Source organism: Onychostruthus taczanowskii, unplaced genomic scaffold (assembly GCF_017590055.1).
Source record: "Onychostruthus taczanowskii isolate IOZ18803 unplaced genomic scaffold, ASM1759005v1 scaffold43, whole genome shotgun sequence".
NCBI classification, from domain to species: domain Eukaryota; kingdom Metazoa; phylum Chordata; class Aves; order Passeriformes; family Passeridae; genus Onychostruthus; species Onychostruthus taczanowskii.
Genome location: NW_024501792.1, coordinates 851,256 through 873,243, shown reverse-complemented (window position 1 = coordinate 873,243; position 21,988 = coordinate 851,256). Strand labels below are relative to the sequence as shown.

The window sequence follows — 21,988 nt, the reverse complement described above, 5'->3', positions numbered from 1 at the left end:
TCTCTTTTAGACTGTTTTTAGGACAGGGACCATGGCTATTTACAGCTGAGTTACCAGAACTTAGAGAAATAATAGACCTCATCCCACTGCAAGTATTAAGCAGCCACAGGAGTACTACCAGTCTTCTACAAGGAAACTAAAGTGTGTTTGTTTGACCTCCTTCAGACACCTGAAGGTGTAAAGATAATGCAGTGTGTGAGGCAGCTTGGACCAGAAGATGGTGGTTATCAGGAGTTACGAGGTGACGAAAACCAGTGTTGTTTAGATCTGGCGATTAAGAACCTTCCTTTCACTTCTGATTTACTACTTGAGTATCTAAATTGCTTAATGAGAGACAGTAATATGGAAAACTAACAAGGTAGGAAGCCTGGTTTCCAATAAAGCTTAAACCACAAGGCGTTTGTCACAACCTGGCAGGGGGCAGTCCTGCTATGTATTAATAAAGAAACCAAAAGGGGTGTCTTGGTCACAGCTCAGAAGACAGAATATATTTTTTATTTTTTTCAGGCCTTGGTTAGTAAAAGGTGGCAAAAGGCAGCCAGGTGAGGTGTACAGAACTAACTGCTACCGGGAGTAGAAGCTACAAGGGCGTTGCACCAAACAAGCCTGGTCCTGTAGCATTTTTCTTAGATAAAAGATACAGAGAACCCTGGGCAGTAACCTGCAGTTATTTCCAAGTGCTTGTGAGTTAATGAGCCGGTTCCGTGGGGCTGCTGGGTCAGGCAGCACAGCTGGGAAGGGGCTGGGGCAGGGAATGGTGTGACCCTGGTGCCAGAGGAGGGTCACACCATTCCCTGCCCCAGCGTTTGGATAAATAAACTCTGATCTCTGCAGATTTTCTATCCAGGATCAATATGAGTGGTAGAATTCACTGTGAGCTGGCAGTGAGGGCTCACAGCCCAGAAAGCCAAGGGTGCCCTAGGACACATCCAAGGGAGTGTGGGCAGCAGGACTGGGGAGGGAATTCTGCCCCTCTGCTCTTGACAGACCCCACCTGGAGTCCTGCACACAGCTCTGGGACCTCCAGCACAAGCAGGACATGGAACTGTTGGAGCAGGTCCTGAGGAGGCCATGAGGTTGATAAGAGTACCTCCCCTGCAGGGATGGGCTGAGAGCTGGGGCTGCTCAGCCTGGAGAAGAGAAGGTTGTGTGGAGACCTCACAGCACCTTGCAGGATCTGGAAGGGTGGTGAGGTCCTGCACAGGGTGCCCAGAGAAGCTGTGGCTGCCCCATCCCTGGAAGTGTCCATGGAAGTGAACAGGTCTTGGAGCAGCCTGGGACAGTGGAAGGTGCCCATGGCAGGAGAGGGAGCTGGATAGTATTTAAGGTCCTTTCCAGCCCAGACCTTTGTGGGACTCTGTTCTGTGCTCCTGTCATTGGGCATTATCTGGCAGTGCAGCTCGGGCTGCAGCACGCTGCCTGTTGGCTGGGGAAGTTGTTTTGATTAGCTGCATCATCCTCGTGTGTGCAGGGACGAGTGTTTTCCTCGCAAACACCAGTCACCCCGTGAGGAGACTATCAGCTCGTGTGGAAGAGGAAGGGTCTGAGCTTTATATAATCTGTTGGCTCAAAGACTTTTCAGAAACAAATCTTGCGACGGAGCTAGAGGCTAATGACAGCAATATGTCTGCTGGCAGCCAGCAGTGATTCAGAATAGCTTTGGATCTATCCATATGCTCTTCTCCTTGCGTTACTCCTCAGCAGAGCCGAGTGCAGTTGAGGAGGGGTTTGGGGAGGGTGTGTGGCATGGGAGAGATTCCAGCTTGCCTCCTGTCGGGGTGAACCCACTGCCTGTGTGTGTGAGGGAGTCATCTGCTTGTGTGCTGTTACCTCTTGCGTCACAACGTGTCATGGCCTTGGAAATAAACCCCCACCTAGTGAAGGATGGGCTGTGTTTAGAATTGCTGGGGTGCTTCATCTCTGTAAATTAACGTCCTTAAGCAGCCACTGCAAAAGCTCTGATCTGCGACTGGATGCTCTTTTGGAGTGCAGCCTTAGGAGCCTGGGAAAGCCTGTGTGTAATGCAGAATTCCTGCTGGTTTCAACCAAGACTTGTATTCTTCTCTTCTTCCTCCTTAGGTAAATAGCTACAGTGCTTCAGCAGACCCTGTCAGCTCTTTGAGAAGGGGAATTTCTCACAATGCTTGTGGAATGATGAGTCCCAACCATTCCACGAGTGTCTTGGGATACCGTGAGAGTGGGGTAGAGCTCATGTCACCCACTCAGAGCTGCAGTGGTGAGGAGGTGGCCCTCTGCACAAAGACTCCTTCCTTTAGGGGTGGTTTAGGTCTTGCTTTCTGCTTTTTATGGCTCTTACCTGGTGGCTTTGTACTGCAGCTGATAAGTTACTGACGCTGCTCGCCCTCCTTCCTGCACACCTCTGCAGGGATGTGCAGCCGAGGCAGGGATGAGTAATGCCTTTGGAAGAAGTGTTACCCTAACCTTTTATTCTGGGTGCGTACATCAAACACTCGAACCTCTACATTTTCCATTGCATTGGATGACTGTACATTCCTATCAAATGATTCATTGGATTAACATAACTTTTTTGTGAACCAAAATATCTCCTCAGACCCTCAGAGCTGAAGGGATCTTTAGCAGATGCACTGTTGGATGCTCCTTGTGTGCCTTCCCCAGCCCAGTGCTGTGTACACACGGGCTGGAGTGTGAGGCTCTCCTTTCTCTCCCCCTACAAGTGCACTTGGTTCCCTCACATTCCATTTCAGTGACGTTGGAAAGCTTTTTTCTTTCTTTTTCCCCAGAGGGACTGAGCAGAGCTGTTTACCCTCAGCTCGCCAGCTTCCCCTCGGAGAGCAGGACTGATGAGCACGAGGGGAAGGACAGGAGAGCACAGGCAGAGGCTTGGGGTGGGACCAGGTTGATCCTCACCTGCTCAGGTGCTGTGCTGCTGCTCATTCTGCTTTGACAGCTGTTCTGCAGCTCTCTTTGGGCTTTCAGACTGGTTTGGCATTGAGCTGTGGGTCTGTGCTTGGCTCTGTAGCTGCCTGTGCCCGTTTGTGATGGAGTGCCATCCCTGCAGTGGTTCCTGGTTCCATCCCTCGACAGCTGCTCCTTGGAGAGTTGCAGGCTGCAAAGCTGCTGCCCAGAAACGAGGCATGTTCTGTGTGAGCAGCACAGCTCAGCTCACAGCTGCCACAATCTCAGCCTGGGTGGCTGTGGTATGACTGGGGAGATGAGTGGGTCCCAGCTTTGCCGGGAGATAATTCCAGGCTGTTCCTCAAGACTTGCTGATGTGGGGTTGATTTTTTTCTTGGTTGTTGTGAAACTGCCCTCGATGTGGCCTTATCTCAGAGCTGCTTGCCTGTCCTGCTCGTGTCCTGCTGCTCCTGGAGGCCTGCTCCTGCTCCCAGGCTGGTTTCCAGGGGTGTTTATCTGTGCACTGCCAAGCTGCAGTCCTGGACGAGTTGTTCCTGAGCAGTAAGCTGGGAATGATTTCAGCTGGGCAGTGCAGGAATGCTCTGTGCCCATGGGGAGTTGTGGACTGTGGACCATTGGGGTGTTATGTGTGCAGTGACCTCGTGTCCTGCTCTTCTGGTGACGTTCAGTACCTTGATGTCCCCTGGCTCTGGTCCCCTCTGTGGCCATTGAACTCTTTGGCTACACCACCCCTGTGAGCTGCCCTGCAGCTGTGTTCACCTGTGTTAGGGCGTAAAACTATTGTTTAAACACTTATCTCCTCTTAATGTGAATTTTTTTTTGTAATTTCAAGCATCTCCAGGTTGTTAATCCTGCTGGAATGATGGCCCTGTCTTTTGCAGCTCCCTGGGATACACGGCTGTGTGATCTGAGGGTGCAGCTCATGACTTTACAGCAGCTTTTACAGCTTGACCTCGGAGCCTGCTGGTTGTGTCTGGGAATGAGCAAGGAATGTGAGGCATAGAAGCTGTGGCTTGTAGGAAATATGTTTTTGTGGAGCCTTGCTGATGGCAGTGACTGGCTGCCCAGCAGCCTTGTGGCTCTTTACAAGGTGCACGTACTGGTCCTGGACCATTGTAGTTATCTCAGATACCACATTTATTGTCTGACACTCTACCACATTCTGCAGCCAGGGAAAAATTCTTGTTTTTCCTGAGGCAGCTGTTGCGTTTATGGAATTTTTGGTACATGCTAGAATAGAAACTAATTTTCATTTTGTACCTGAATCATAGAAAGTCAGGCTAACACGACTGAGCTCGTTGCTGCAGAGACAAAAGTTCTCCTGCACCACACAAACCTCTGGCTGTGCTGGCTCCACTCAACTCTTCCCTCTCCTCACTACCCCAGCTTAGCACGGGGCAGACACCCAGGACAGATGCCTTGCTGAGGGTGATTTTCCTGGAAAAGTGACAGCACGTGCTGTGGATTGGGGAGCAGCACCCCTCACCCAGCAGGGCTGGAGCAGGAGCAGGACTCTGCATGTTCCATGCAGGCTGTGGAGAGCAGTCCTGGCCTGAGTGTTCTCCTTGCATGCTCTGAACACGGTAAAAAGCAATCCTTGGGCATGCAGGATCTCCTCTCTCCTGGTGGCTGACATCTTCCTGCATCCTGGTGCTGGGACTGAGCTGAAGTGAGCTGATCTGGTTGCTGGCACTGAGAGCAGCCATCAGTTAGTGTGGCCAGTCCTGCAGCTGGTAAATAAGCCTTTGTTTTCATCTGCATCTAAAGAGAGAAAAAATACTAATCAGCCTGGTGAGACAGCGCCTTTAGTTTCTTGCTGCTATCATTCAAATTAATAGAAATCTCATTTATCTCCTTCTGGTGATATATGTCCCTGGAGAGCAAGGTCATGGCAAATGATACAAATGAATGAATAGGGGAGATGGGAAATATGATCTGAAATTCCTGCAGGCTCGCTCATCTCGCACCCTCCGTGTGTCAAGGGAGCCCGGATTTACGTCACTGTGCCTTACATAAGGATCTATAATGTGATAGCTCCCGAGGTTGTGTGGGTCTGGGGAGGCTCCTGTGTAATTGGTTCAGTATGTGCTCAGCAGAGCTGCACGGCTCTCCTGGACAGCTCTGCAAGGCTTGCTGCTCAGGAACCTTTATCCAGCCCTGATGTTTTGGGTTTTTTTCCCTGTAGCATCACCATTGTCTTTGGAGTTTCAGCTGTTGCGGATGTCTTAAATGGTTGAAATGTTTAAGGGGGGAAGAATGCAGTTAAGGTGTAAATCAGCTCCCTGAAGCTGAGCATTCAATATTTCACAGAATCCCAGAGTCACTGAGGTTGGACAAGACCTCCAGGACCATCGAGTCCCAGCTGTGCCCCATCCCCTCCTTGTCCCCAGCCTGAGCACTGAGTGCCACCTCCAGCCCTTCCTTGGACACCTCCAGGGATGGGCACTCCAAACGTCCCTGGGCACTTCCAAGGCCAGACCACCCTTTCCCTGGGGAAATTCCTGCTGATGTCCACCCTGAGCCTCCCTGAAGCCGTTCCCTCTCCTCCTGTCCCTGTTCCCTGGAGCAGAGCCTCAAGGTCCCCCCTGAGCCTCCTTTTCTCCAGGTTGAGCCCCTTTCCAGCTCCCTCAGCCTCTCCTGGGGCTCCAGCCCCTTCCCAGCTCCGTTCCCTTCCCTGGACACAGGAGCAAGGAAAGAGTTTGGGTAAATGTTGATATCAAGTGTGAATCAGCAAGGCAGTGTTTTTGGATTGATGCTCTTTTCCTGCTTTCTTGTACAGCTGCAATAAATCCCTTGCCCAGGAGTGGTCAGTCACTTGTTAAATGAACTGCCCTCCTCTCCTGCTCCAGGCACTCCAGATGCTCTCTGGACGTGCCCTGACCAATGTGCATGTTCCCAAAGAAGCAGAATTGCACATGAAGACTCGGTGCAGAAGGTCTGTGCTTAATCCCTTGCAGGTTTTGGGGCACGCTCAGTGTTTTGGCGGCAGGGCTGGGTGCGAGCAGGCGCTGCCAGGCCTGACATTTATGTCGTGGTCTTGTGATAGTCCAGGTTTAGAAGGCAGGCAGCTTGTTTTACTGGCACGTCACCCGATAGCCGTACAGTATGAGCTGCTGGCTGCAGTCCCCTCTGACTGTACAGCCCAGCCAGGAGGCCTTCAGAGCACTCGAGCTCCGGGGCCATGTGAAAAACTGTGTGGGACAAACCTGCCCTGCGCTGCCTTTGTGTTCACAGGGAGGGATGGAGCAGGCTCGCTCCCTCAAGGTGGGACTCTCGTCATCCTTGTGATAAGAAAGAGTCACTTCAAGTTGTATCTGGACTTTGAATTTTATTGTGGTTTTGTGTGGATGTGCAGATAAATAAAAAACTGCTTTCTGAGGGACGTTGAGGTGCTGGAGCCTGTGCAGAGAAAGGCAATGGAGCAGGGGAAGGGTCTGGAGCCCCAGGAGCAGGCAAGGCTCAGCCTGGAGAAAAGGAGGCTCAGGATCCCTGTATCTCTGCACAGCTCCTGACAGGAGGGGACAGCCGAGGGGGTCAGGCTGTGCTCCAGGGAACAGGGACAGGAGGAGAGGAAACAGCCCCAAGTTGTGCCAAGGGAGGTTTACATATTAAGGAAAATTTCTTCACTAAAAGCATTGCCCAGCCCTGGAACAGCTGCCCAGGGCAGTGGTGGAGTTCCCATCTCTGGAGGTGTTTTAAAGCCATGTAGATGTTGCACTTGGGGACACGGGTGGTGGTGGCCTTGGCAGTGCCATTGGTCTGATCTTAGAGAGCTTTTCCAGCCTAGACAATTCTGTGATTCCAAGGCAGCAGGACAGACTGAGACCTTTCTTTGCTGAGGCAGGGGTGATGGTGGTCTGTCCCACACACAGCACCTTTCTGGGCTGCCATTTTCAGTTAAGAGTTCTTAAAACAAGGTCCTGTAAGGGAAATGAAGCCCTGCCTTGGCAGCCCTTCTGTGTGATCTTTGGTAAGCGCAGATGTGCATCTTGGAACAATTTACTCCTGGTTGTGTTTAGGGCTACCAGAGTGACTGTTCATTCCCACATATGGAGCATGGTTTCAGAAGGTAATTTAAACAAATGGAGCGCCACTTCCAATTTTTCAGGCTTCTAGTTTAGGAGCCAAAATTGTTCTCCTGGCTCCAGCTTGCCCACCCTGGCTGTATCAGTTCCCACATGGCCTGCCAAGTTTAGAGAGAACTATCTATGGTCCCTTTTCCCCTCTGAGGAGACAAAACTCCCTTGGCTGAGAGTGGTTTGTGCTTTGTTGGGACACGGAGCAGAGCAGGGGTGGGCAGGCTCTGGGCAACCCCCAGTGGTCAGGGAAAGCCCTGCCTGGGACTGACTCGTGCTGTTCCTGAAGCCACAGGGGTTTTGTGAGCCCCAGCTGTGCCTTTGCCCCTGTCAGGGAGTTAGCAAGAGCCGTGAGGTGCTCCTGGCTCCTGCTGGATGCTGCCAGGTGGCATCAGTTCCTGCTGCTGCACTTTGGGAAGGGTGGTCTGGGATCAAAAAGTGCCGTGGGCTGTGTGGACACGGAAAACACACCTCTGTTCTGTGGCTGTTGGCACTGGAGAGTTACCTTAATACGTAGTTCTTTTGCTGTTCCATGGCTCTCACTGGACTCTTAGGTCTAGGCTAAGTGAAATGATTTAGTAGCACATCAGCTTGTGCTTGTGAAAGTAAATATTTTTGTTCTACTGCAAGCAAATGGAAACGTGTGGTCAGTGTCCTGGTGCAATAAGTCCTGACCTGCTGCTTGGAAGGAGTAGGAAATCCTGTGACGAGGGCAAAGCGATGTATTTTGGGCTTGGTGGGTGTGTGTGGAGGGGAGCAGTGCTGCACTGCTGCACCCCAGAGATGCACAGCAGTGCCCCAGGCATTTGCAGTGGCCAGGGCCCATCTCCTCTGTGCTGCTGTTACTCAGGGGTCCCCTGAGCTGTGAGCAGCCGCTGCCTGCCCCGGGCTTTGTACGTGTGGGACCGTTCAAATACCCAAAATTCAGACACGCCAAGCTGTGTGCTGCAGACTTGGTTTAAGACCCCCAAACGGATCTTTAGGTTGGCTGTATTTGTTTGGTTTTTGTTTTCTTGCAGTTTCTGCAGGTATAAAGGAGGCTTTGTCCTCTGTGGGCTCTGAATTTCCCATGTACAAGGAGAGGCATTGAGAGAATTCCAGGCTGCGGCTTTGCTTCCACGTGCCCCTGCTGCATTTACCTGTATTTAGTGCGTGGCTCTGACTCAGTGTTTACTCTTCAGTATTTAAACATTCCCTAGAAATTAAATCTTTTAAGAACATTATTCTTCACACCAAGTGCTTGTAGAAGCCCAGTTGTGCAATGCCTACGCTCATGTATTGGCTGCTGTCTTACTCCCTCGGAACAGGATTTATGGTGGCAAAGCAAAGCAGCAGCCACAATTAGAATTTGGGTACTACAGTGCTGAAGTGCTTTCAAAATAGCAGTGTCTGTGCTCCAAAAATACTCCATTGTCCCCTGCTTTGAGAGCTGGTGACAGCCATGGTAACTTGTCCCACGTGAGGGCCGTGGTGGTGCCGAGGGCAGGATCTCCCTCCCAGGTCTCGGGGTGCCTGAGCCCTTGGTGCTGCCTGTTGGCACCAGGAACGAGTTTGATTTGCATGGCTGGAGCAGCAGGGATCAGAGTGACACCCTTTGCTGTTTGATCTTTGGCCCTTTGCCACGTGCTGTCACCAACCTGGGGCTAATGGCCGTGTGTGACATTCGGGAGCCTGGCTGGGGTGATTAGTGGGACGCTCCAGTTGCCCGTCCAGACCTGAATTCGCTCCTCGGAGTGCAGCTTGCACAGAAGGTGAATCATGAGCCATCCTGTGCCATGGAGTGACACCCAGCCCGTGTCCCAGGTGGCTGTCCTGCCTGTGAGCCAGGCTCCTGGCGTGGCTTTGGCAGCCCTGGCACGGGGCAGTGTCCGGGTGCCCTTTTGCTCACACCGTGCTGTGCCACGCGGCCCTGGGAGCCCGGGGCTGGATCATGCCTTGGCTTTGAAGTAGGTTTTCAGCTCCTGAGCGTGTAATCTGTGGGTTTAAGTCATTTCTGCTGATAAGGGAAATCAGATAGTCTTGTTGGAAGTGGCTTGTAGGCTTCTCTAGTGTTGCAATTCAGTTCTGTGCCCAAGTGAAAGGTGATTCTTTAACAAGTTGGTCCGTGCACTTACTGCTGTGGAAGATTCTTCTGTCAAGCTTGCTTTGTTATGAAACAAATTCAAATTTCAAGCAAATCTTTGTGGTTTTGGGGGGAGCAGATACTTCCTGAAGTTCCAAGAGGCAGCTCCTGTGTTCTGACATCACATAGTGGAAGTGACTGCAAGGTGTTTTGTCCTCTGCAAGCTGGAATGAGATTCCCTGATTTCCCTTGCTGAAAGGGAGGGAATTTCTGCCTTCACTCAGGTAATACCACTGCAGAACATCAGTTTATTTTAATCTGGACTTTACAATCAGACCCGAGCTGCCAATCTTTCATCTTCCTTTGTTCTAAACTCTGCTGAGGGCTGGCAGAGGGCTGGGGGCAGCCCGTGCTTCTCCCACCTAACTGGGGGTAAATCCGTTTGGTTTGCTTCTCCTGCAGAGCCTGGGCAAGCTGAGGGTGAGGAAGGGACTCTCCATCGCTTGGATGTGGTTTATCTTGGTGGTTGAGGGTTAATGTGTTGAAGCCTGCATTCCTCACAGTTTCACTTTTGGCTTCTCTTTCTAAAAATTTCCACTCCATTTCATAACAGTTCTGGAGTGAGGGGTGGTGATACTCGGGAACCTTAGAGTCTGAAAATGTTCTGTGTAATCGGGGGCTGGAGGCAGCCACGGTTGTTTTCAGGCCCAGGGGAACCAGTCTTCCTGACAATAACATTAACCCTCCCTAAATCAGCTAATTGAAGGATTTTTAATTAACTTAAGGGGTGGGGATGGTAAATAGAAGCAGTGGTTTTGAGAAGAAAATTGCTTTCTGCTGTAGTCTTGTGACTGATGAAAATTCTGATGTTTGAAGCTAAAAAATAGTGTCTCACCAGTTTGATCATTTCTGTTGCTTTTGGAGCCAAGCACAGACTCCAGTGACTGGGTTTTGTGGCACGTAACAAACATCATTATTGATGGAGGAGTGTCTGAGAGGCAAACTACAGCCTTCCAAAGCTTTATGTGCACACAAAGGCTGGATTCAAAATTTTGAGTGTAACAACTGCACTGACTTTGTACTGAAAATACTTCTGGTGTATCCTGATAGTTCTGCCTCCCAAGCTGATAACCTGAGCTGGAGTATCTTTGCCAGGCTGCACTGCAGCATAAGAAACTTTCCTGAGTCTCAATGCCTTCATCAGTGTCTCTACAAGACATCTTGTGACAGGGCCACTGCTTGTTTGTTCCCATAGAAACTGCCATCTGATCGTGGCAAACTGCACAAAGGCTCCTGCTGCAAACGCAGCGTCTAAAAATTCCTCAGTGTATCATCCAGATCTGGCATCGTGCTTTATTCCTCTCTTCCCTGGCAGAATCTCGGCCCCTTCCAGCTCAGTGTGCTCCAGGACCCGTAGTGTTAATGTAATTGGCACCTTGAAAATAATCCTAGAACTAGAGGTGATGCTGTCACCTCCTAATTGTGATCTCTGAGGTGCTGGCAGGGGAGCAGTGTTTGCAGTCTCTGCCAGCAGCAGGATGATGCGCGTGGAAATCATAAATACTGAATAAAAGGCATTTGATGCATTTGAAATCTTTGATATTGGGGAGAAATTCCTTTTCTGTAAGTATGTGGCTGTTGCTTTTGACTTGTTTTGAACATCCAGCTAGTTTGACTTTGGTATAGAAAAGACGCAACGCTTACAGGTTCAGGAAAATATCTGTACAAGTCTGTTTCAGAGCCCAGAACCCCACATTCCCAAACGGACCTGATGGCATATGAGCAGGAGCAGCAACTCCTTCCACGCTCTCCGTCCCTGCGGATTTTGTGTGGCAATGGCAGCGTGATGTTTCACGCTCCTGCAGCCTTCTCGTGTGACCGTTCACCGGTGAATGGAGCTGCACACGTACGTGCACGTTGCAGCTCCCGTGCATGCCGGGCTGTGCAGAGCCCAGCCTCCCCCTGGAATGCGGGCAGGATCCGGAGCAGGAGCCCAGCACGGAGCCAGCACCGCGCTGGGGCTGCGGCGAGGAGCAGGCAGCGGGCTGTGGGGCTGAGTGAAAGGGATTGTTATATGGGATGACAGATTCCTCTGGAGCTTGTTGCTGTTTGCAGAAGGGAAGCCAAGACATTGGTGCTTAATATCTTCCAGAAGTCCTTGGCTTTAACCCTTAGGGAGCCTCAGGAAATCCACTGGAAGCCGGTGCAAGGGCTCCCTGTGGCTCTGGCAGCTTCTCCCAGGCATCCAGCAGCAGGATGAGAGGATGTGATAGCCACAAGCTGTGCCAGGGGGGCTCAGGTTGGACATCAGGAGGAATTTCTTCACAGAAGGGGTTGTCGAACATTGGAAGGGGCTGCCCAGGGAGGTTTGGAATGCCCATCCCTGGAGATGTCTGAGGAATGCCTGGATGTGGCGCTCAGTGCTCTGGGCTGGGTGACAAGGTGGGGATTGGGCACAGCTGGGACTTGATGGTCCTGGAGGTCTTTTCCAGCCCAGATGACTCTGTGCTTGTGCTGCATGTCCTGGTGCAGTGCCAGGTGTTTTCCCAGGATGCAGTTTACAGCAGGAGGATTTCTGTGGTGCACGGCAGGCTGGGGAGCCCAGCCAAGGGCGCTCCTGCTGCGTGTGTTGGTTTTGTCATTAAAAAATAGCCATTTTCTGTCATTACAAAGTAGCTGCTTTTAACCTGTGCTGCACCAGTGCTGGGTGCTCCATGTGTTAGACAGGAGGGAGGTGAGGTGTTCCCTCTCCTCTCAGGGGACCTCTCCATCCAAGTGGTGTTCTTTGCAGCATAAGCATTGCATAAAAAAATCCAAACCCTAACGTACAGTGTGTTCTCAACGCATCACTTCATGTGCACCAGCTTCTAAATTTCCTTATTTCTGAGCTTTTTCATTTTATAATCCAATAATTCAAACCTTCCTCTGACTGCACACTCTGTACCTGAAATGCACTATTTTCCCCCGTCACTTGCATTTTTAGGTCACGACTGAATTAGAGCAAAATGACAATCCAGGGAACTTTGTATAACACTTTCAAAACCTGCTTGCTGGAATATCCTGGCAGCTTTTTGAAGACTTCTCTTGATGTTTGAGCCAGGCCTTTCCCATGAAAGCTGGCAGGTTGTCTCCACGTCTTGTGCCCCCTCTGCTCTCAGGGATGGTCTCCACTGGGGCTCTGTTCCACAGCAGCATTCCTGATGCATCTCCTGCTGTCACAGATTTCTTCTGCGTGCAAATACATTTCCAAAACTCTGCTGCTAAGCAACTCTCTCCAAGGCTGGAGAGTAAGGCATGAGGAGCAGCTGAGGGAGCTGGGGGGGCTCAGCCTGGAGAAAAGGAGGCTTGGGGGGGATCCTCATTCTGTATAAATTCCTGACAGGTATTGCAAGGGGCTGCCCAGGAGGAGGTGGAATCCCTGGAGGTGTCCAAGGAAGGAGTGGACATGGCACTCAGTGCTGGGGACAAGGTGGGGATTGGGCACAGGTTGGATTCAATGATCTCAGAGGGCTTTTCCAACCTCAGTGATTCTGGGATTCTTTACACGATTCAGTGGCAATCTCAGGTTTGGAGGCAGAATCCTGCACGGAGGTCAGTTGCAGTGTTCAACTGACATCTCCTGAAATAATGCTGCCAGATGGGTATTCAAGGTGTTGGTAAACTGAACTGGATTTGTTTCCATGGGATGTTCAGGCTGCAGTGTCTGAATTGAGGGGAGAGCAATTAAGCAAGTGGTTTGAACGGGCGACCTGGACTGGAAGGGGACCAAGGTGGGCAAGTGTCCTCCCAGAATTTGATTCACCTCTTGGCTTTGCTTGCCTGCAGGTGGCTGGGAGGCCGAGCTGTAGCTGAAGCAGGAGTGCAGTGAGGCCTGAGCAGAACTGCAGTGCTCCCATCTGCTGTCACAGGGGCTGGATCTGAGCCTCCTTGGCCGAACAGTCGAGCTTACGTGACCGGGCTCTGCTTTTTCACATCCCATTTGTTAGTTAACCAGTTTGCATCGATTTAAATGCACCTCCATGAGCTTCTGCACTAGTTTTAAGTGCATTCAAAAACCGGTTTTAATTATCAAGTGCAGTCTTTGTGTAGTAAGTGCCAAGAGTGCTTTTAATTTGCATGGAAGCCGTGGAGGTAGTGCTGCAGACTGTCAGCAGATCGTGGGGCTGCACCACCGCCGTGTTCAGGGCTCAGCCTTCATTCCTTCTGCTCAGCAGTGTCCTGCTGCATCCCACTAGAATTCCTGCTAATGCCACAAGCAGGAGCTTTTACAACCTGCCTTTTACCTCAGCCTCTTTTCCTTTAGCTGATTTTTTAATACTTGTTCTTAGATATTCTGCTTTTATGGTCCAGGTATGGAGGAGTTTGATGAACTGACCTCCCAACCTGCCTGCTCTCTGTGGATGGACATGTGGACGTGTTTCAGGGTAGCAGCACTCGCTGTAGGCTGGCATTTGTCTGTGTGGTTTGCTCTCTTCCCTCACCAGGATAAATAATTTTCCATACCACCTCTAATTCACGTTCTGACTCCTGTGAAGTTCTCAGCCTTGCATCTGGGAAGCATTACAGGAATTTTACAAGGCTTCTGAACTAAAAACAAATTACTGGCATAAATGTCAGCTGAAACTGTTGGGGCTGGAGGGGTTTTCTGCTGTAACAGAGTGAGAAATGAAAAGACAGGGAGGCCAGTGGGAATGCAGACACGGTGTGAAGCCGTGGAATCTAGCAGACAGGAGTGGTGTGGCTATCCCGTGCTGTGTTTGAGGTGGTTAGGTGTGGCTACCTGCAGTCTGCTGTGCTGAGACTTGCTCTGCCTTCGGCTCAATCCCGTGGAGTCTCATGCTGAAGCCCAGGAGAAAAAGGCAGCACTGCAGGGACCAGGAGGTTCAGTGTCTGACCAGAACTTTAAAAAGCTTTGGAAATCTTGTCGTTAAGAAGGATAAGGGCTAGAAGGAGATGTGGTGTAGCTTAAGGGATTCCTGTTCTTAAGCTCTGCATGGCTGACCTCCTTGGTCGCTGCTTGGTCCTCTGAGTCCTGCTCAGCCTGAAGGCCAGGGAACCTGCTGAGCAGCCATCAGGTTTTGTGGGGATATGTGGTAATTCGTGCAGCCTGGATACGCTCTTCCCAGCCCTGTGTGGGGTGCTGTGGCCTGTCCTTGTGCTCGGCCTCTGCCAGGTGTGTGTTTGCAGCCCGAGGTGATGATTCATGGAGCTCGCCCTCGCAGCACCTCCCGTTTGCAGCGGGAGGTTCTTCGTGCACCAGGATGGTTTGTTTATCTAATTGGCATCTCCAGCTCCCTTTCCCGTGCCTTTCTCTGCAATCCCAAAGCCCTTGATGCTGTTCAGCACGCTCTGATGTCGTGTGTGTCAGCCAGGGCAGGTAACTCCAAGTCTCTGTTGTTTCCCGCTGTTGCCCCAGGTGATGAAATAATGAGGAGAAGCTCTCCAGGAGGGTTTGGGACCTGGCATCCAGGTGAGTGTGACAAGTAGAGCTCTAGCAATGTGACCAGGCTTTCTCGTGGCTGGCAGGACATTATTTACACAGCTACGCTGTGGCTGAACATGACAGAATTTACCTGTCAGCCCTTGCAGCTTCAGAATGGGAAAGAGTTTGCATTTGGGATTAAATCACCACTGAACTGGCACTGAGGCTGCTGCTGTGAAGCAGCAAGTGTCAGGTGCGGGGCACTTACCTCTCAGACCTTTTTGATGGCTTCTGTTGGAAAAGAGAAGCTGCAGCTGCTGGCATAGGGTTAATCCAGGACTGGGAAAGGAGGAGTGCAGCACGGGTAAAGGCTGGGATCCTTGGGGGTGCTCTAGATGAGCTTCCTGTCCTGTGACATTTGTAAGCTGCTGTACATGCCCTGAAATGATGAGCTTTCCTTACCTGGGTGTAGCTGGTTCTCTGAGCCGTGGATGTGAATGTGGGGTTTGTGCTTTGGCCACTGGAATCCCAGCTGTGCTCCCTCTGGGACAAGGAAAGGTCACGGCAGAGCACGGCGCTCGCACAAGCCGGGTATTAACATTGCAGCCGGCCAAGAGGATTTGGATGTATTGACTTTTCTCGTAACACCATCAGTATTTTCTTCACCTTGTGCAAGACACAAGTCCCTGCATTGATTGTGCAGAGGGATGTGGACAAGGTGAGAACTTCCTTCCTGAGCAAATGCAGCTTCTCTGAGCACATCTTCGTCCACAGTTTCCTGCCTTCAGTTGCTGCCAATATTTGCATTTGTGCCACCTCCAAAAGCAGCTGATGTTGCTGCAGACTGGCCTAGTTTTATTTGCTGTATCACTTTGACTTAGGTAGGTTCTGCTGGTTGGTTAATTCCGAGGAGGAGATGCCCCTCTGTTACCCATGAGCTTGCCAAGAGAAGTCTGGGAATCGGCAGTGTCAGTGCTTCCTTTTTGTCGAGCGCTTTCTTATGACTAAAAACCGTACAAATTGCCTATTTGCATGGAGAGAGCTGGCTTTTGGTGACCCCAAACACCCCAGCAGGCTCGTGCTGACAGCTTGCCCGAGCAACATGTGCCTGTGCCATCGGAGCGTCCGTACGGGAGCAGGGCGTTGCTGTGCAGTGACATCCACCCAGCACAGCTCCCGAGGAGGACACGACCTGCAGTAGCCTGGAGCTGACGTTGTGTTTTTATCACAGCCGTGTGTCCATATGCCAGTTGAGTGCCTCTGCGTGTGGCTCATACACATATCTCCAGTGTGTTTCCTTATCCCTCTGCTTTTCCCCCTTCTCCGATGTAATTCTGGTCTCTGCTGCTGGAGTTCTCCTGTGCAGCTCTGGTATCTGCTTACAGGAGTGATTTTTACCCCTCCAGCAGCTGCTTAATCCAAACAGGCCGTGTTCCCGAGCTTCCCAAGTGTTCGTGGCAGGCAGGAGCAGCTGGAAGAGTTGTTCCCTGCCAGCCCCTCTGACAGCTCACGTTGTCAGTGGACAGGGAGGAGGGGGCTCCTTTGCTCACTGCAAATGCAGGAGGAATTGGGGTGGATGAGCCTGCTCCAGGTTGATTTGTCTGTTCCAGAGACCCTCTCTGGTGACAGCTGTCCGTGTGGCTGCAGTCTGCCACGTGCCCTGGGGGTGACACAGGAGCTGAGCTGCAGGGACACCTCCATCCATGGCAGAGGACACCCAGGGACTGTTTACTGAGCGTTTTCCAGGAGGAATCTGGAGCAGGAGGACTCCCCGGGACAGTTCTAGGAAATGTCTTGCTCCCAAATAAACATGTTGATTTTCTCAATGCACTCGGTTTGCCGGTGCCATCTGTTGGCTCCCATTCCATGGAGGAGATCCGTGCTGATTTACAGGAATGCCACTGCCATAATTACACTTTTGCAGTGATCAGCCTGAGCACATGGGCTCCTTTTGGAAGAAGTGGGGGTTTCTGGTTTTCACTCAGGACACTGCAGAAACAACTGAACTAAAAGGGAAAAGGTGATTTCTTTATGGAATGATCACTCATGCAAGAAATTTTATTTATCATTGCATTATAATTATATCCAAGCAGATGCATGGCGTGAAGGAGCAGATTTTAGCCCAGGCCAGGGTCTCTGGCTTGTTCCTTTGTTCACAGCACAGAAATAAAAGGAAGCAGTGTCCCATGGCTCCTTTCCACTGAAAACAGACCGTGCTTCCCCCTCTTTCTCTCCCAGAGCCTTTCCAAGCAGCTGGAGCAGTGCAGGGCACCGTGGCTGTCCTCTCCCTGCCCATCCGCCTGGGCACCCAGCAGTTCATTTCCCTTCCTGTTGGCAGGGCACTGTGGATTCAAGGAAGTCTGTCTGGATTGTTATCCACACTCAGCTGAGAAACAAGACGTCCATATAAATTTTAACTCCTGCAAGTTGATATTCTCCTCTCTCCTATTCCAAGCCCTGTGCCTTGTTTCAGAGCCCCTCACCTTGGCATGTTTAGCTCTGCTTTCTGCCAGATTTGAAAATCTGGTATCTCAGAGCAAAGTAGGAATTTATAATGTTGTTTATGTTACACTTTGGGAACTTTAGGAGACTCCTGTGAGTTGAGAGCAAGAATTGTCAGGCTTTGTGTGCTGGGCTGAAGGAAGTGGTCGGTGCTCAGGGCAGAGGGGCAGCCCGGGCTCCCCCCCAGGAGCTCACATCTCTGGGCATTCTGGGGTGACTGAAGCCCCTTGCTGCCTTCCATCCCTCCTGACATCCCGTGGATGCAGTGGGATGTGCTGGTACTGGGATACCTGGGTGCTCCCTTTTGGCCCTCCAGAGTTTCAGTACCCCTCCTTCCATTTCCCAGCTACATTTCATGTGGTTGGAATTTCCACTCCTCCCCACAAGGCTTTGCCTAGCGTGCACATCCACTCAGCACAGCTTTAGGGTCACAGGAGTCACAGAGCAATGTTCAGCTCAGGTGCACCAGGAGAAGAAAACCCTAGAAAAGCAATGCCTTCTCTCCCAAATTTGCCCTGAATCAGGACAACGAGCCACCTGCAACCTGCAGCTGTCACTTTGAACACCCTACCTGCTCTCCACCAATTGTTTTTAGCAACTTGTCATTTCTCCCAAGTAACAATTCCTTCCCCAAATTACTGGTGCAAGTTTTACTTGGATGCAAGAAGGAATAAATGAACTGTTTACAAGTGGCGGGAACATTTTGTTAATTGGTAGCAGCATGCATGCTCCAGGCTTGGCATTTATCCTCCTGCCTGTAAGCTTCATTAACTTCTGATAAAAGAATAGTTAATTTCTCAGACTCCTTTTTTAGAGTATTTCATTGTTTCAGAATTTAGATCATGGTTTTCTTCCACTTCTACTTGTGCCTGAATTTTTGCTTTACTTAATGATGTTTAGTCTTCCTCTCTATTTTATGTGGTGTTTGTAAGCATGAGGGAATGCACTCGATTTTGGGGTTTGGAGCTTATTTTAACTGAAACTGATTCTTTTTGCGTAAGTAATTATATATATATATTTGGAAGTAGGGCAGTTATCACCCTGGCAAGGATTTTATCATAAAATGTGAAGGTTAGTTTTCGTGTGCTTTAGATTTTTCCCTTAAAGATCGTAAAGATCCATTTGTTTGGCTGTTTTTCTCCAATTTATAATCTCCAATAAATAAATAAATAATAAAATAAAGGGCTGAATTCATTGTGGCCATCCCTTGGGCTTTAGATGGAGTCAGTGTGGCTGGTGCGACACAAGGACCTCAGCCAGTCCCTTTTCTGTTGAAATCCCAAATCATCTTTGATGAGGGAAGGGAGAATATTAGCCAGCTAGGAAATGCAGGAATGGAGAAACCAACCGACCTGTTCTGGAAAACCTTCATACCAGTCCTTCCCTCTGGAAAAGTAGTGATTCTCCAGAAGAGCCCAAAGAGCAAAGCTCTGGAGCAGACCATCTGCAGCTCCCCTGCTGCAGAGCCCCGGGTGGAACATCAGCCCCCTGAAATCCCTGAAATTCCCTGCGTGTCCCTGCTGCCCAGAGCACCGGGGATTTCCTCCTTCCACCCTTGCAGGGTCCTGAGGAAGCTCTGCATTTCCTGAAACCAGAGCACGAGGTGGTTTCCCCAGGATTTTTCAGGAGACTTTTGCCTTTCATGTTGAATCAGTTGCTGGAGGCATTTGTGTGGAATGAAAACATTTGGAAGACACCCTTTCAGGTCTCTCCTCTGCCTAACTGCTGAGGGTGGGTTTGGGTTTGGGGCTGCTTGGCTGAGCTGGGGATGAGGTCCTTCTCAAGAAGAAGAAGATCTCCTGAGTGCTGTTGGTCTGGCTTTGCTCCCCATCCAGGTATTGTGTGTCTTGTGGGTGTGGAGTTTCACTCACCACGTGTAAATCCCACAGCGTCACAAGGAGCCAGGGGAGGGGGCAGCCTGGTCCTCCCTGCCCCGTGTTATCAGGGAAAACCAGAGGAATTCAGTTCTGTTGTGTCTGGCCCTACTGACCAAGTTGGGTGCAATCAGATGCTCTACATACCCTGAACTTGGCTGAGAGTGTCAGCTCGAGCCATATAATTAAGCTGGGAAATAAGAGTTCCTCAGAGCAAATATAGAGCTGGGACTGAGTAAGGAGCTTAGGAATACTCCAGATCTGTGGATTTTCATTTACGTCTTTGGGCCTGAAAATGACTCATGTCTCTGGGTAGACATCTTGGCTTTGCTCTCGGAGGAAGCGTCTCTTAGCTTTTATGTGTATTTATGCTCAAGCTTTACAAAAGCCCGTTCTTGCAGGAAAACCTTGGGTGAAAAGCACGTGGAGAGTGTTTCCCAATCCCCCTCTGGCTCTCTCAACTCTCCCAGCCCTCTCCTGGGCGCCGTGCTGGGATCCCTGCGGCGCGGCTCCGCGCTGGGCCGGTCCCGGGGCTCTGCACCCCGTTAATCACAGCCCCGGTGCCTGGCAGCCCCTGCTGCCGTTTCACCTCGTGCCTGGGCTCCAGCCCCCTCCTGCCAGCAGCTCCCAGCGCCGAGTGCCAGACCTGGCTGCCGTTCAGCTCCCGCTCCTGCTGGAGGAAGCATGCTCAGTGACTTGGAAGGCTGGAAGCGTTCCTGCGCTCTGAATTAAAGGTTTCAAATGAAAGAAACAGCTTATTGTACTTGGGTGCCTTTTCGGGATTCTGCTGGGTTCTGCTCACATGCAGGGCGGTTATTGCTCTGGCAGGGATTTGGTCATAAAATATGGGGCTTAATTTTCATGTGCTTCAGATTGTTCCCTTAAAGAAAGATTCCCTTAAAGGATCTGAAGCTGCTTTTGTTTGGTTGTGTGCGTGCCTGTGAGAGCATCCCTTAGCCCTGTCCTTGGGGCTGGCACTAGGAGAGGGACATGTGTTTGGGTCGTGTGCCCCTGTGGGTTTGTGCTCGTGGTCCTGGCACGCTGCCGTGCACAGAGCACTTTGTCCTTGTCCCCACTGAGCTCTGGGGTCTGGGACAAGCCAAGCATTTCTGTGTCAGATCTTTGTGGCTGTGCATCCTCAGCGGTTTTCGTGGCAGTGCTGCTTTGCATGCCCTTCCCCAGGCCTTTTCATGATCCTGCAGCCTTCCTGGGCAGGACTTGTGTAAATTAGGCTCTCCAGCAGAGCAACCAGGAGATTTGCAGAAGCGGTTCTTTTCCCAGGGAGAGCCCTCTCTGAGTGAGAAAACCTGCTGGGGGATGGGAATTCATCCCACAAATCCTGAGACTGGAGCTGCTTGCTTGCAGGGGTGTTTCGTGGTGGGCAGGAAGATACTAGAGGCTGAAATTTGATTTAGAAGCAGCAGGGCAGATGTTCCTCTGCCAGGCAGAGCAGCTTTTTCTCTCAGCTGTTTTCTCCATTGAGGTTTCACTCTGCCTTTTCTCTCCCATTCATCCCGGTGTTCCAGAAAAGATTCCTGTCCTCCTGTGTATGGATGAAACAGGGTGCTCAGTGGACTTAAAGACAGGTGGTTCTTAGCACAGAACTGTCTCCATGTTTGGAGTCTGGTGGTTCTACAGTCCATGCCCAAAGGAGCTGGGAGGTGGAGGGAGAGTCTTGGAGACTGGAGAGCAGCTGACTGGAAGCACTTAGACTTGTTTAAACTCCATTAGTGTGGCGTTACAGAGCACTTCTGGTTTAAAACAGATAAATAAACACCTCCATTGTTAGAAGCCTGACACTAGCCCCCATTCCCATCTTTGCTGGGGTTTATCAGCCCTGGTGCAAGGAGCTGCTGTGTGCATAATGCAGCTGGGTCAGTAACTTCTCTTCTGTTTCCCCTCTGCCAGGTTGCAATAAAGATCATTGACAAGACTCAGCTGGATGAAGAGAACCTGAAGAAGATATTTCGAGAAGTTCAGATCATGAAGATGCTTTGCCACCCACATATCATCAGGTTGTACCAGGTAGGAGCATTCTGCCGTGGAGGTTCCATCCCTTGAGCCCACACTGTGCAGCAGCACTTCCTCCAGAGCTATTCCTCCATTCCTGCTACAAGGAACTGGGAAAGCCCTTTATGTTCTCAGGGTCTCAAAGTGCTTTGATTGGAGGGGCAGGGGGAAAGTGTAGCTAATCCTTCTCTTTCTGGGACATCATGCTTCCTCTGTGGGCTGGCCTCCTGCCACTTGTTTATGGCCATTGTGTGCTTCTCAGTTTCCCAGTTGAAACCGGATGCAGGTTCCCCTTCTCCCTTTAAGGGAGGGAGTAAATCTCACCCGGGAGCAGGACTGAGCTCTCCTCTCCCTGCCCAGCTCCCTGTGGCCCCCAGGCCCTGCTGATCTGCTCAGCCCTTTCCTGGAAGGGGATCAATACTGGCAGCGGACCTGCTTTTGAATATTGTTTGCAGACTTTTTTCCCATCTTGACGTTTTTTTTGTCTGCAAACAGAACCCCCAGAGGCAGAAGCCGCGTGGTCTGCCCTTTACACAGGTAGCTGGTTGTGCCCCTCTGTGAGGAGTGTGCAGCAGAGTGATGGGAGCAGAGGCATAAGGCATTCTGTTTCCCATCTGTGCTTGAGAGATATGAACATATATTTGGACTCCAAAGAGTTAAAACGTAGTGAAGTGACAGAGGTTAATGTTTAGTTCCGTTGGCTAAACCATGTGTGAGATGCTTACAGGGACTGTGGCACTTTCAAGGTACCTAGGGAGTGCTTCTCTGCAAACTTACTCCTTAAACCTTTCTTTTGAGCCAAAAAACCTTTTTAAACCCGTTTCATTCCATCGAAAGCTTTTGGTGTGATACTGAAGAGGTGACACTTGGGGCTTGGCTTGTTTAGGGTGGGAGAAGAGCAGGGCAGCAACCCTGAGAAGTCTCCCAGGCTGCTGGAACAGGACAAGACCTGGGAGCAAATGCTAAAGGGAGGGGAAACAGACCAGGAGGAGGAAGGTGCAGGTGAAGTGCAATGTGTAGTTACAGATTTAGTGTTTGAAAATTGCTCTTTCATCCTTACTGTCCTCCGTTCCTGTCATCCCTGCACATGGCTCCGGGAAGCACGGGAGGGTTATAGTTTGGATTTGATGAAAGCAGTTCCCTG

The 21,988-nt window shown here is 50.7% G+C and overlaps 1 protein-coding gene across 4 annotated transcripts in view; it reads left to right on the top strand.

Moving 5' to 3' along the window:
- Window positions 1-21,988, top strand: part of SIK3 (SIK family kinase 3) — a 70,695-nt gene that overhangs the window by 15,337 nt on the left and 33,370 nt on the right. For all 4 annotated transcript variants that reach the window (XM_041413799.1, XM_041413797.1, XM_041413798.1 and 1 more), the window contains exon 2: window positions 20,743-20,859. In XM_041413799.1, the coding sequence (XP_041269733.1) occupies window positions 20,818-20,859 (42 nt within the window). In that variant the 5' untranslated portion in view covers window positions 20,743-20,817. The remainder of the gene's footprint in view (window positions 1-20,742; window positions 20,860-21,988) is intronic.